The following is a 13,427-nucleotide window of genomic DNA, read 5'->3' on the forward strand; positions in this document are numbered from 1 at the left end:
TTGCACAACTAGTGGCTACAAGTAATGCAAACATAAAAAGAAAGAAGGAATTTGGAGAACAATTCAGCACAGAAATGGCAGATTCTGTTCCTCTTGGCTAAGAAGACTTGGTGGGTAATTATTGTTTTGAAATTTTACCAAACCACACTTTCATGATTGATACTAAGACTATCTATATGTTTATGACTCACTATGTTGGAACTTGGAAGCATTTCCTGAAATGTAAACACTAGTCTCTTTTCACTTAAATTAATATTGCATGAAATCTGGTGATGAACATGACATGTATCAAACCCCGTATGCATTTCATAAGTAGGTGTTTTAGAGAGAACAACCTCATCAACGTCATAAATCGAGTTCACCTTAGCGCCAACAAACTTGGATTGATCATCAATCCTCTCCATGCATGCACTTCCTTCCTCATCGCCCATCTCCATTTCCTCCTCACTCATCCTAAGCGGCACAAAAACCCTCACCACCAAACAAATCACCCTCATCACCACCACATTCAAACACACAACCAACACAATCCCCACCATCTGCCACCCCCAGCGCGTACGCAAGGCCGACCTACTTCCCTCCACCGCCGGCCGCCTCGCCATATCCGGCGACGGCGTGGGTGTGGAATCCGGCGAAGGGGTCCTCGCCACCCGGTGGAGCGTGTACCACGGGAGGCTGCCGGAGATGAGGCCCATGAGCACGGCGGCCCAGCACTGGACGAGGCCGCCGGCGGAGGGCTTGCCGGAGATGGTCATATCAAGGAGGAGCCATGTGAGGAGGCTTGCGGCGGCGCAGACGTGGGTGTTGATCACGGCGAGGGAGGCGATCGCGGTGGCGGCGTAGGGTGCGCCGCCGTTGAAGCCGGTCCAGCCCATCCAGAGCAGCCCGGCGCCGGCGAGCATCATCACTATGCTGTTTGGTGGAAATCTTTTTCTGTCGCTGTCGCTCCTCGGCCCCACCTAATTGTCATTTATTTTTACATTAAACATTAATTGTATAATAATTTATTTTGACAAATAAATATAGAGTAAATTCCCTAATAAACCACAAAAGTTAATCAAATTCTTGTCAATTACATATTGTTATAAATCTGAAAAATAAATCACTAGAAATGAAATTTTCGTGATTATCTCAACCTACTCTTTTTTTCCCGGCGAATTGCACGTTAATATGACAGTCAATTCAAAACAAGTGGATAAAACGGCGTTAGCCAAAACGAAAACGTTTGATTAAGTTTGAAACGGCGTTACATCTTTCGTGATTTATTCGAAAATTTGGCTTGAATATTTCTCCTTCCATCCTAATAAGAGTCGATTTTTAACATTTTTATATGTCCCACAATAAGATTATTAAGTAAAACTCATATTCTACTAATCTTTTCTACTTTTGCTTAACATTTTTCAAAACACATGCAGAGTCGCCTTGGGCTTTTTAATCTGGGACAAAGGGAGTAGTACTCCCTCCATTCTATGCTAGTAATGACATTTCTTTTCGCTATAAAACTAAAAAAGAAATATTATAGAAGTAAAAAAAGAATACTAATATGAAATAGTATTAAATTTTGTAAAAGAAAAAATGAGATGATTATTAGAATGGAATGTAGCCAGTATGCAGCAGTATATGAGCAACACCAGAAGATAAATGAATAACAAAACCACCCGCAAAATCAATAACCCCCATCCATCTTCGCCAGCCACCCCTCCCCATTCCACACACTATACGCCCCCACCGTATGCCACAGCGGCACCACCGCCATCCACGCCGCGAACCTCATCCTCCCCATCAAAAATCCGTCGTCCATCGCCGGCGCCGGCTTCCCCAAGAAGTCGACCAGCCTACTGTTGGCAAATGAAACAAAAATAACTAGTAGTAATAATATCTCACATAAATGTAAAAAAAATGAAATAAGTACGAAAATCTCATGAGCTACTCCTCCTATTTTTGAAGATAAAAACCTAAGAATTTGTATCTCACCTGTCTCCAAAGGACATGCGGTAGCCCCGCCCCACCCCACCCAGCAGATGAGGGTGGCGGCGAAGGCGTAGACTTACAGCCCATTTCTTTTTTGCTAGCCCGCCGAAGAGGAGGATGAGGCCCGGCATTGACTGGACGGCTACCAGGGCGGCGGCGGTGAGCTGCCATGCGTTGTCGGCGGCCATTGATTGTTTGGTTGTGTGCAAATGGCAATATGTGGGATGAATGTGGTGTCTTTATGGTGGGATGTATTTCACGTCATTGGCCGGCTCTCTTACTCTCTTGGCTGCTTCTTTTTTTCAGTGTGATTAATTGAGATACTTGGAAATTAAATACCGTAAAATCTTTGGACCTTGTTGCATTACTTATAAACATAGATAGATATTCATTCCACGTCGAAATACAAATATCATCGGGGATTTTTGAAGATCACGTCTCTAACTTTTTAAAAATCTGAACCAATAAAGCTATCAATTCGTTATTCTAACTGGTCAAATTAGTTCATTGAAACTAATACAAGGATTGGATTAATCATAATCATTAAAAAACCTTAAATTCAACATGAACCAATAAAGCTATCAATTGTTCAACAGTGTCAATTTCAAACCTGATCACCCGATCCAGGCCAACTTTTTAAACAATGAAGTCACCCATATTATAGATTTTTTTGTCATTCTATCGTCGAATATCTAGAATTGGGAAACTCAAGCTCCACTTTGCATAGGCCATGAAAGGGTCAACAAATGACTCTTTCACAAGTAAAAAACCTATACGAGTCGGAGAGCACAACACCTGCTCAAGTCACCCTACATAACTTGATCAATCACAACAATTTCTCTACCAACTGTGTGAAGTCTTAACAATGTTGAAATGGAAAATATTGCAAATTTGTCTATGGACAGTTATGCAGCCATGAAAACAAAAGACCTACCAAATTCATGAGTTACACGTTAGAGAGTGACAAATATAACGACCACACGAGTTTTTCTTTTAACCAAGCATGCGAAGAGAGTTTGCAGCAGGGGAAAGGCTTTTCAACCGATTCACCTTCGTCTCTTGCCCATTTCCGGGCAGCTCAATGCTCCTCAATCTTCTTCAGACCTTTCATATCCGTTGTTTCAACCCTGCAAAACCCAATCAAAATTGAAATTTATGGCAAATCATTCCAGTTACAAGCACATTTAAGCCGCCCTGACATTTTTTAGACAAAAATACATTAGAGGTAGTTGGTGAATACCCAATCAATTTATGAGGCTTAACACATAATGCAAACACACAGGCATTATAGATTTGTCTTCTTGCCATTCTTTAAATTTACAAAACTTTGAATAATCTAAAGTTAAGGACCAATCGACTGGCTCGTATGCTCTCTAACCGAACATGTTTGCAAGACCACAAGCCAAATGCCAGTATAGCTTGAGCCCTACAAATACCTGAAGTCAGTAGCAGTGCCCCTAATATTTGCATCACACCCGATGCACACAATTAACTAAGCATATATATCTCAACTGAAGTTCAATACTTTTAAGGGAGAAGAATTGCCATTTTGAGAAATGTGCTAATTTAGATAGTTCAAAATAAATGTTTACTTTGAAGAAAGAAGATGTCAAGCCATTTTTAATGCCTTTCACAGAGCATATTATAACACACTGGGAAATTAAAATATAGAATACTTATAAACATCATTAGTCAATTCAAAAAAGGTTATTCGTTTCCCCAGATATCTTGAGTTTGCAAGTCCATATCAACATCATGTTTGGTAGGATACAGTATGTAATGTATAATTCTTTGTTTTGCTAGGATGCATTCACATTAAATATGTTAAATATTTGTTATGATTATGATTTGTATTAGGTATATTAACTTGGAGGTGGCATGCAGGATCACACAAATCTGTATAATATCTTTGAGCTTTTCGTTTATAAAGAATGTGTGTTTTGTACCAAGCATGATATTAGGGTGTAATGGGCATACTAACAACCTAACTACCGATACCAAACAAGCACCAAGGGGATGAGGCATAGTTGCCTACTGAAAATTGGTATTGAAAAATTTGGCAGCTTAATCACCCAATTTGACTCTGCAATCGTAAAAATGATAGGTTGCCAAAAGAGAAGTGCAATGAAAACTTACGTTGATCCAAATAGAGCAATCTTTTGAACTTTCGAAATTTCAGAACCAGATTGATTTTCCTCGATGAAGATTGTCAAGCTGATTAAGAACAATTAGTGAGAACAGTTACAAAAGATATTGGCTGTGCAATGTAATTGAGTGTATAGGCATAGAGACAAAAACACACCTGCGAACATTCTGAAACTTGACGTATTTCAATATAACTGGTTTTCCCTACAAAGTTTTTTAGTATATCCGGCATCATATTTCATATAAAATTGCAACCACAAGCAGGTAAACAACGTTTATATCAAGCAAACAAGATGAAAATGAGAAGCACTAAGTTTACCTTAAGGTTGTCCTCGGATAAAACAGCGACATCACTTGGGGGGAAATCATTGACATTACTGTGGACTTATAATAATCAGAACAGTTCAAAAACAGCAAGAGAGATATAAATGATTAATCCTCAGAAATACCTAAATCCCATGTGCTCTCGGTTAGCAAAAAGTTTCACCGTTTTTGGACCTGGAATTTCCAAAATAGCACTAGTATGAGTGAACACTCAATCAATGGGATTGTCACCGATACAATAGGAAAGAATAAAAAAAATTTGTTCAATATATTATTTGGGGATTTCGGAGTGAGACCTTCTTTTTGGGGGAATAAAAAGAAAAAAATCAGGCACAATATTATAGCAAGAGAATCAATGAAAGTCACTGAAGAAAGAGATTTTACTGCATCAGTATGAAATGAGATTTTAAGAGCTAGTTACCTTCCTCCTCAGGACCATTAATTACAATGGAATGAATTTTAACAACTTGATTAAAGGGAACGTAGATTAAGAGTTGCTCATCCGCATCACTTTCCAAGTGCAAACCTTCGTCTTCCCTGTACCCCTGATACAAAACAAGCATTTACAATCTATAATGGTCAAAGATGCAGCATTGAAACAACACTAACATATTATTTGGCTTGGCAGCGCCCCCAAGCATAATCTCTTACAGTTGAACTAGGTGATTACCTATTTACTTTGTGCTTTAATTTATAACCATATGAACGGAAAATCTAAGCAAAATGGAATTTGACAGGGAACACTAAAATTGCGACAAAAGAAAGAGTTTTCGGATTCAAAAGAGATGGAGGACAAGATTCGTGTGAAACTTATGAAAAGACAGAGTGAGTAAATTGAAAGTGTACAAGAATCAGATGTTGAAGAAGATGCTTCTAGGGCAAAATAGAAGTATATTAGACAAAGTCACAAAAATTGATAAGGAGATCGGGCGACCACAGAACAGTTTGAGGAGTCCCTGAGACTACAACATCGAACAATAGGCAAAGTACAAAAGCCAAATCTCAAGTACGCCGATGTCGCAAATATTGATGAAGATATGTCTAGAGAACCATGCTCAAATGATGAACCATCTTGGGATATGTTCCCCAAAGATCACAACACTACAAGATTTCACAAGCTAAAAGGGGAATTTATATAAGAAAAGAAAGATGGTGTCGAATAAAAGCATTGAGAAGTCTTCTCCACTGGCTGGCTGACTTAGGGATTGTCTAGAAGGAATGAGAAAATTGCTTCATGTAGGTTTTGAGATTTGCAAAATGCAATACTAATTAAATGGCCAGATTTGGAGGCCTCTAAATACTTCGAGAAAGGCTGTGACAAGATGCATTGTGCAACTTAGCAATATTTCGATGTAATAAGCTAACACACGCAACCAACTAGAACATTCTAGGTTAATGAAATCGGCCACGTCGTTGTTCATAAATAAGTCAGGCTTAGATTAGAAAGAGACGATGAAAGAAGAAGTGGCCTTGCAGAACAATAAGGTGCGTGATGTGTATATATGCGTATCGAGATTTTGTGTTTTTATGTGTTGTGTACACATTGTCTAGTTCAACAAAATTCTCGTTTTCGCCTAACAAGACATCAAATTACGCCAAAATCGTGAAGCATATTAAAACTTCTTTCAATTTAAGAAAAGCTCCAATTGATAAATGCTCAAATCCATTAACTTGAGAAAACGGTAAAGAATCCTAAGAGAGACAATAACCCCAAGTCCCCAAACCCAAGGGGAATCTGACAAATAATATAGTACTACCTGTTTGAGAGCATTAGGAAGAGAGTGGCTGCTGTTTTGATTCAAACATTCCACACTAGACCAGTCGATAAACTCCATCAAATCAACCTGATCATTAGTCAATGCATCAAACATTTGATCAAACAAACGCATAACTTTTTCTACAAAAAAAGCAGCATGCATAAAATTGAGAGAATCGCATAAGCAAGAGATAATATTACTTGATTTCGATGGAGAGAGGAGGCTGCTTCGGTGGCCATGGCAGCTGGAAATGCGATGCTCAGAAATTGGGATGGAGAAAAAAGGGCGATTCCCTCTCTTTGGATTCAGATTTGTCGACTTAAAAACCTATCGCCCTCTGAAAAAAACGCGTTAGGAATGATATACATATACTATGTGAAGTCTCTGTAAAATCATTTAAATTGAATAGGCAATAAATTATCGATTTTTCATTAAAATAAATTGTAGCGTTCATAGTTAACCAAATAGTCATGGATTTGACCCTCTAATGCGTCGGGCGAGCGACGCATCGGCCGGGCGCGTGGCGTGACGTCGCATCCCGAGTCGCGCAGAGACGGGATACGGGACGGGCTCCGGGACGGGCGATACGCTGCAACGCGTCCCGCGGCGAAATCGTCCCTCCGGAACGGAACACGAGCCGCGCGCGGGACGCGTAGTGGATGCTCTTAGTTTCGTCGAGTGAATACTCTTCATTCATCTAGCAAGAAAACAAATAAAGTGTAGTCTACTTTTTTCAAAGTTTTTATTTATTGTTTCTCATTATTTGCACAACTGATTATTTTCTTACATATTACATACCCCATCATACATAGTAATTTGGAATTTAGTTAATTAAAAAATGGTTGGATTGTGATAAAATCAAAGTTTAAGTAGTGGTACTCCTACGTATTAAAATTTACACAAAATATTAGTACATATAAATAATAAATATATGGTCTATTTAGATGGTGTCATATGGCAACTTAATTTTTATTTTCCATTTTTAAAAACTAAAATCAACAAGGATTATCATTTCTTCAATCAAAATTCCTTCCTATTCGTTTCAGCCAAAAGTAGTACTCCATAGAGCATTTTGGCATAGTAAAAGTTATTAATGTGTTTGTTATGAAACATTATCTAATTTATAATGACTGATTGAACACGACTTGTTTATTTAACTAGTGTAACATTGTTGCACAAATCATTAATTAATTTTATTTATTGTCACTGAAGTATTCCGTGTTTTAGTAATCAATATACGGTCTTAAAATATTGGATAGCAAATAAAGTGACAAAAATTGCAAGTTGGAAATCAAATTGCTATAAATTCAAATGCAAATATTGATTCACCCTTTTAACTTCCGAGAAAGATTAATTCTTAGTTCAATGACTTTTAGCATTCTGTATTCCCAGCCATATACTCCTAGTCCTAAGAATGACCAATCATATTATAACTTTGACATTTTTCTCAATTATTTCATAGATTATAATTTGAGAAAAATTATGTATGATTTTTGCAAACAAAAAATACGTTCAGTCATTTAATTTTTACATGGAGTATATATGTATTACGTTGATAAAATAAATGTATCATGATGTAATTTTTTCTATGTGACGGTTTGAAAAAAATATCAAAATTATGATATAATTGGTCATTTTTAAAGTTACGTGATAAACCAAAATTTGACCAAAGTTCATAATGACAATTTTCCCTAACATTTATATTTCCTCAAAATTTCCCTTGTGGATATATAGATAACGATAACTTAACTAATGTTAACATATACTATGGGGGTAATTCTTTTTTTGTACTAGCCTACGACTAACATTCTTTTTGTGTACTGGACTTTTTTTTTGTTCCGATTTGGTGAGAGAAGCATGAGGGTCATGCGTATCCTTTTAATGAAACGCATCACGGTCATGCGTCTTCTAATTTTTTTGAATTTTTTTAACGATGCATGACGCTAATGCGTCTTAGAGAGAGACGCATCTCTCTCATCCGTCTCTTGTTTTTTTTATATTTTACGGACAACGCATGACCGTCATGCATTTTAGGGAGAGACGCATGAGGCATGCGTCTCTAATTTTATTCAAGTGAATCATGAATAAGATCATCACTTTTTCTCTTCCAAAAATAATCTTTTATACTGACAAGTAATAAGTATCTATATATGCAACTTTGGTGGAATTTTATATGATTACATGTGTCAGTTCTGAGTTGATTAGTGCTAAATCACAAAACTTATTTTGACAGGTGATGCTCTAGATTCAGTTATGACCATGGAGAGCTCAAGTAGAACCACAGAGTTTGCAGCAGTGGAGAATGAAATAGACGCAGATGCCCACATAAATCATGCGTCTTATTCATGCTTGCTTCACTTGAACAAAATTAGAGACGCATGAGCCTCATGCGTCTCTCCCTAAGACGCATGATGGTCATGCGTCATCTGTAAAATAAAAAAAAATAAGAGACACATGAGAGAGATGCGTCTCTCTCTAAGACGCATTAGTGTCATGTGTCGTTAAAAAAAATTCGAAAAAATTGGAAGACGCATGACCGTGAGGCGTTTCATTAAAAGGAGACGCATAACCCTCATGCGTCCCTCCCAAAGTTGGAACAAAAAAAAAAATCCAGTACACAAAAAGAATGTTAGTTGTAGGCTAGTACAAAAAAAAGAATTACCCCTGTAATATGAGAAAAAATACTATGAAAGATAGGCTACTAATTGAAATTGTCATGAATACCTTATGAAAATATAGGTTACTAACTGAAATTGAAATGAAATAGGAGTACATCAATTATAAATGGGTTTAATATTTGAAATTTGTAGCCAGTGGTATCATTATTTAGGATAATAATATGTATAGTAAATTAAATTTTAAACAATGAACATATAACTTATAAACGGATTTATCATATATTTTTCAAGATTTATATTTTTAATTCAGATTTTTAAATTTTATTACTTATACAAATACTCCATATGTTCCATAGTAATAGAGTCATTTTGCCATTTTAGTACGTTTCATTGACTTTACTCTCTTTTACTTTTTTCCTCTCTTCATCTCTATATCTTTTTTTCATTTTTCACTTTATTCTCCGTTTACTTAACTCATCTAACACAATTTTTCTTAATCTCCGTGCCAAAAAGAAACGCAAGTAATAGAACGGAGGGTGTAATTATTAATGTATGCTTATCATATTTATTCACAATGTTGATGAAACTAGCAACTAGTATAATTCAAATTTTTTCGATATATGATAGTACTCCTCCTGTTTCGTATACGTTGATGCATTTCTTCCAGGCAATGCGATTTTAAAAAAATTGATTCCTAAAGGTTAAATAGAGAGAAAATAAGTTTCAAGTTGTAGATGAAATTGCCCTACATTTTACAAGAAACATCAGCTTCATCCATAAAATTTCGTTGGGATACCTTTAAGCAAAACTTGAAAATTTTGCTACTTTTTCGCAATTACTCTAAGATTGAAAACTGAGACATTTTTGTATAAAATGATGGGATAAAATTGAATACGAAGTATATTTACTTTCGATGATTATACAGCTATTTTGTTATAAATACTCGTAGTGCTGCAGAAAATTCTGCTTTATATGCCTTATCAAAATTTAGACAGAACATAAATTTTTTAATAAAAGGAGATATTATACTTAAAATAGAGGGCATACTTGACTTTTTCATAAATAACCTGTACTTTTATAAACTTTGAATCAGTGTTTCAACACAAAACCAGAAGATATACAAAGACTCCCCAACAGTGCTGCTAATCATATTTTTCATCTGGATTCTGATAGTTTAACCAATAGTCATGATATATATATATATATTCAAGGCCCCATCAAAACAACACTAAACTCAAGAAAAGTACTTAGTCGATAAATACACTTCTAATCAACTAGTGTACAAATTTTATTTGATTTTCTCCATTTATTTGAGATGGTAAGTTACACACTTACACCAATCCAATGCACAACAATGTAGTGACAAAAAAAGGCGAAGAAAACTAAGTCAAACATCACAAAATCCCCAATTCTTACCGAATCGGCAAATCCCCAATCATCATTTGGTCTTGACGGTGATTCCACTCCCACCGGCGATAATGACAGCTGTCGCCATATCCAAGAACAATCCGTGATCCACCACCCCTTCCAATGCGGCGATCTCCTTCCCCGCCGCGCCGGAATCCCTAATCGGAGTCTTGAAATACAAATCCACAATGTAGTTCGAGTTATCCGTAACGTAAGGCTTCCCTCCGTCGTCCAATCTGAGCTTAGCGTCGCATCCCTCCTCCTTGAACAGCTCCTGCAGCCTCACCAGATTGTAGTTCCAGCAGAACTGCACCACCTCGACGGGCATCGCGAGGCCCGATCCACCTAGCCCCGTTACCAATTTAGAGTCATCGACGACTACGACGAATTCGTCGGCGGCGGCCTCGACCATCTTCTCGCGGAGGAGGGCGCCGCCGCGGCCCTTAACGAGGTCGAGGCTGGGGTCGACCTCGTCGGCGCCGTCGATGGCGAGGTCGATGTGGGGGTGGGCGTCGAGGGTGGAGAGGGGGATGCCGAGGGCGAGGGCCTGCTCCTGGGTGCGCTTCGAGGTGGGGACGCCCACGATGTCGGAGAGCGCGCCGGATTTGAGGAGGGCGCCCAGCTTGTCGACCACGAAGGCGGCGGTGGAGCCCGTGCCGAGGCCGAGGACCATGCCGCTCTTGACGTACTCGACGGCCTTGTCGGCGGCGAGTTTTTTGAGGTCGTCTTGGGTGAGGACGGGTGCGGAGGCTTTGATTGAGAATTTGGGGCGGAGGTGGACGCGGGGGTGCTGGCGGCGGAGTGAGGCGGGGGGGAGGAGGGATAAGGTGGCGGCGGCCATGGTTGGTGGGGATTGGAGATTGGGGATGTGTGAACTCTGTTTTTTTCTCTCTCTCTCTCTAGTGCTGGTGTGGTGTGGTCTGGTCTGGGTTGGTTTGGTGAGGTGAGGGAGGGGTGGTGGGTGAAGGGTAGGTATCGGCCTTTGCGGCGAGGAAAGACTATCTAATCTATCCTTATCTTTATTTAATAATAACACATCTTAAAGTAGATTTTTTTATTATTATTCCTTCTCATTTACATATAATACTACTCGTTAATTTCTAAAAACTGTTTAAATTTCTACTCGTTAATTTCTAAAAACTGTTTAAATTTCTAAAATATACTCACGCCTCCCAAACTACTTTCGCTATAGTCGATTTTGGTCTTAAGCTATCATTTTCTTTTTAGCAATAATTTTATTCTTTTAATTGTTACTTTTTCTTTCAGTCTCTTACTTTATTCTCATTCACTGGAACTATGGAATTGGAGAGTCATTAAGAGCATCCATAATAACGCCTAGCGCACCGCCTAGCCAAGCCCCGGCGCTAGGCGGTGCGCTCGGTGAACCATTGCAACCGCCAAGCGGTTTTCTGAAAAAAAAAATCGCCTAGCGCTAGAGGTCACCAATCCGAACCGAACCGGACGAACCGGCCCGGAACCGTCACCGGCGGTTCCGAACCGGAACCGGAACCGTCGGTGGAGGTTCGAACCGGCACCGGAACCGCCGGGCCGGTTCCGGGTCCCATATTTCGCGAACCGTACCAGGCGGTTCCGAACCGCCGGTTTCGCCGGAACCGCCGGTTCTGAACCGCTGGTTCGGCGGTTCCCGACACCTTTTCAGACCTACTTCTTAGCCTTTTCAGAAACCGCTCCCCCGGCCGCCGGTTTGGTCAGAAACCGTTGACGGAAACCGGCGGTTCCGGCGGTTCCGGCGGCAAAACCGGCGGTTCCGGCCGCATTTTTCAAATTTTGAAATTTCAAACGGTCCTCAAAACCGCCGGTTCCACCAAAAACCGGCGGTTCCGGCGGCAAACCGGCGGTTTCGCCGTGATTTTTCAAAATTTGATTTTTTTTAATCACAATTTTCCCCTATAAATACCCCCCATCATCTTCATTTCTACTCACCACATTCTTGTGTTAATAAGAATTTCTCTCTCAATCTCAATTTCTCTATTCTCCATCCCCATTCTCTCAAGTTGTTTACGTTATTTGCGCTCATAATTTACTCACGTTGTTCACGTTATCATATTCACACAATCACACTACTCTCTACTCTCCACTTTGAATTTCCATAAATATCATGTCTTCATCTCGTCGTGGCGGTGATCGGGGAAAGGGACATCGCTTGTAATTTGCGCTCATAATTTTAAAGTTGTAATTTGTATCAATAAAATTGCATTTGAACATCGCTTTATTCTAATTTTATTTATGCAAATATATCTACATATTTTACTTGAATTACAAATTTAAAATGCAAAAAAAAAAAAACCGCCGAACCGGATGAACCGGCCCGAAACCGGGCAAACCTAGGCGGTTCCGCGGTTCACGGTTCCGGAACCGGAACCGCCGATCCTTGGCCGGGCCGGTTCTGGTTCCACTTATTTTCGAACCGGAACCGGCGGTTCCGAACCGTGAACCGCCGGTTCCTGAACCGTGGTGACGTCTACCTAGCGCTAGGCGATATACGGGCGCTCGACGATGCGCTCGGCGCCATTGTAGGGTCCGGATCGCCGAGCGCATCGTCCAGCAGATTTTTTATTTTTTATTTTTTAATGTTTTTTTTTATGAAACTCATTCTTGATTGTTTTCTCTTTTATAGAGACATCCTTGAATGTTTTATGTTCCACTTTCGATGTGGGACAAACTCATTCTTGGTTGTTTCTCTTTTATAGAGATATCCTTGAATGTTTTATGTTCCCATTTTGATGTTGGACAAAATCATTCTTGGTTGTTTCTCTTTTTATAGAGATATCCTTGAATGTTTTATGTTCCACTTTCGATGTGGGACAAACTCATTAATGAGGATGTTGTAATGTTATTTTAATTTTAATGAAGTGTTTTTTTTAATTAATGTACTTTTTTAATTTTTAATATTATTATTGAATTTTTCCGTATCTGTGTCGTAAATTTAATTTCGTATTTTGTGTTATTGTCAATTATTATTTGTTTTATATAATTAGGAGTGATGTGGCTAGGTTATTGCTGAGCTATTTGTTTGTCCTGATGATATGACAGGAGAATTTTTAGTGCTAATGATGTGGCAGGAGGAGTTTGTGGCCGGACGGAAACCATTGTGGATGCTCTAAGGATGAGACTTGAACACAAGTATTGAAAAAGTAGAAAGCAACAAACAAAAATAGCAGAAATCTCTTACTAAAAATTACAG

General features: G+C 39.0%; 2 protein-coding genes and 1 pseudogene across 2 annotated transcripts; all 3 read right to left on the reverse strand.

Annotated features, from left to right (window-relative positions):
* Window positions 1–134: 134 nt before the first annotated feature.
* Window positions 135–2,159, reverse strand: LOC121807982 (annotated as a pseudogene).
* A 630-nt stretch (window positions 2,160–2,789) lies between these two features.
* On the reverse strand, window positions 2,790–6,564 carry LOC121807263 (PITH domain-containing protein At3g04780-like). The gene is made up of 8 exons (XM_042207480.1): window positions 6,398–6,564; window positions 6,198–6,284; window positions 4,862–4,985; window positions 4,566–4,614; window positions 4,436–4,493; window positions 4,274–4,320; window positions 4,108–4,185; window positions 2,790–3,098 (listed from the first exon to the last, which is right to left on the reverse strand). Exons 1-8 carry the CDS (start codon window positions 6,434–6,436, stop codon window positions 3,050–3,052), a joined length of 531 nt encoding a protein of 176 aa, XP_042063414.1. The 5' UTR covers window positions 6,437–6,564; the 3' UTR covers window positions 2,790–3,049.
* Window positions 6,565–10,044: 3,480 nt separating this feature from the next.
* Window positions 10,045–11,207, reverse strand: LOC121809749 (probable ribose-5-phosphate isomerase 3, chloroplastic). Its single transcript, XM_042210524.1, has one exon. It carries the CDS (start codon window positions 11,061–11,063, stop codon window positions 10,254–10,256), a length of 810 nt encoding a protein of 269 aa, XP_042066458.1. The 5' UTR covers window positions 11,064–11,207; the 3' UTR covers window positions 10,045–10,253.
* Between the last annotated feature and the right edge of the window lie 2,220 nt (window positions 11,208–13,427).

This window comes from Salvia splendens, chromosome 6 (assembly GCF_004379255.2).
Source record: "Salvia splendens isolate huo1 chromosome 6, SspV2, whole genome shotgun sequence".
Taxonomy (NCBI): Eukaryota; Viridiplantae; Streptophyta; class Magnoliopsida; order Lamiales; family Lamiaceae; genus Salvia; species Salvia splendens.

What these genes read in the sequence shown, in the direction of transcription:
- LOC121807263 (XM_042207480.1), bottom strand. Translation starts at nt 6,436, where the DNA reads ATGGCCACCGAAGCAGCCTCCTCTCTCCATCGAAATCAA. An exon ending in TATCCGAGGACAACCTTAAG is followed by an intron (nt 4,321 to 4,435) that starts GTAAACTTAGTG and finishes AAAACTTTGTAG; the next exon opens with GGAAAACCAGTTATATTGAA. An exon ending in AAGTTTCAGAATGTTCGCAG is followed by an intron (nt 4,186 to 4,273) that starts GTGTGTTTTTGT and finishes GTTCTTAATCAG; the next exon opens with CTTGACAATCTTCATCGAGG.
- LOC121809749 (XM_042210524.1), bottom strand. Translation starts at nt 11,063, where the DNA reads ATGGCCGCCGCCACCTTATCCCTCCTCCCCCCCGCCTCACTCCGCCGC.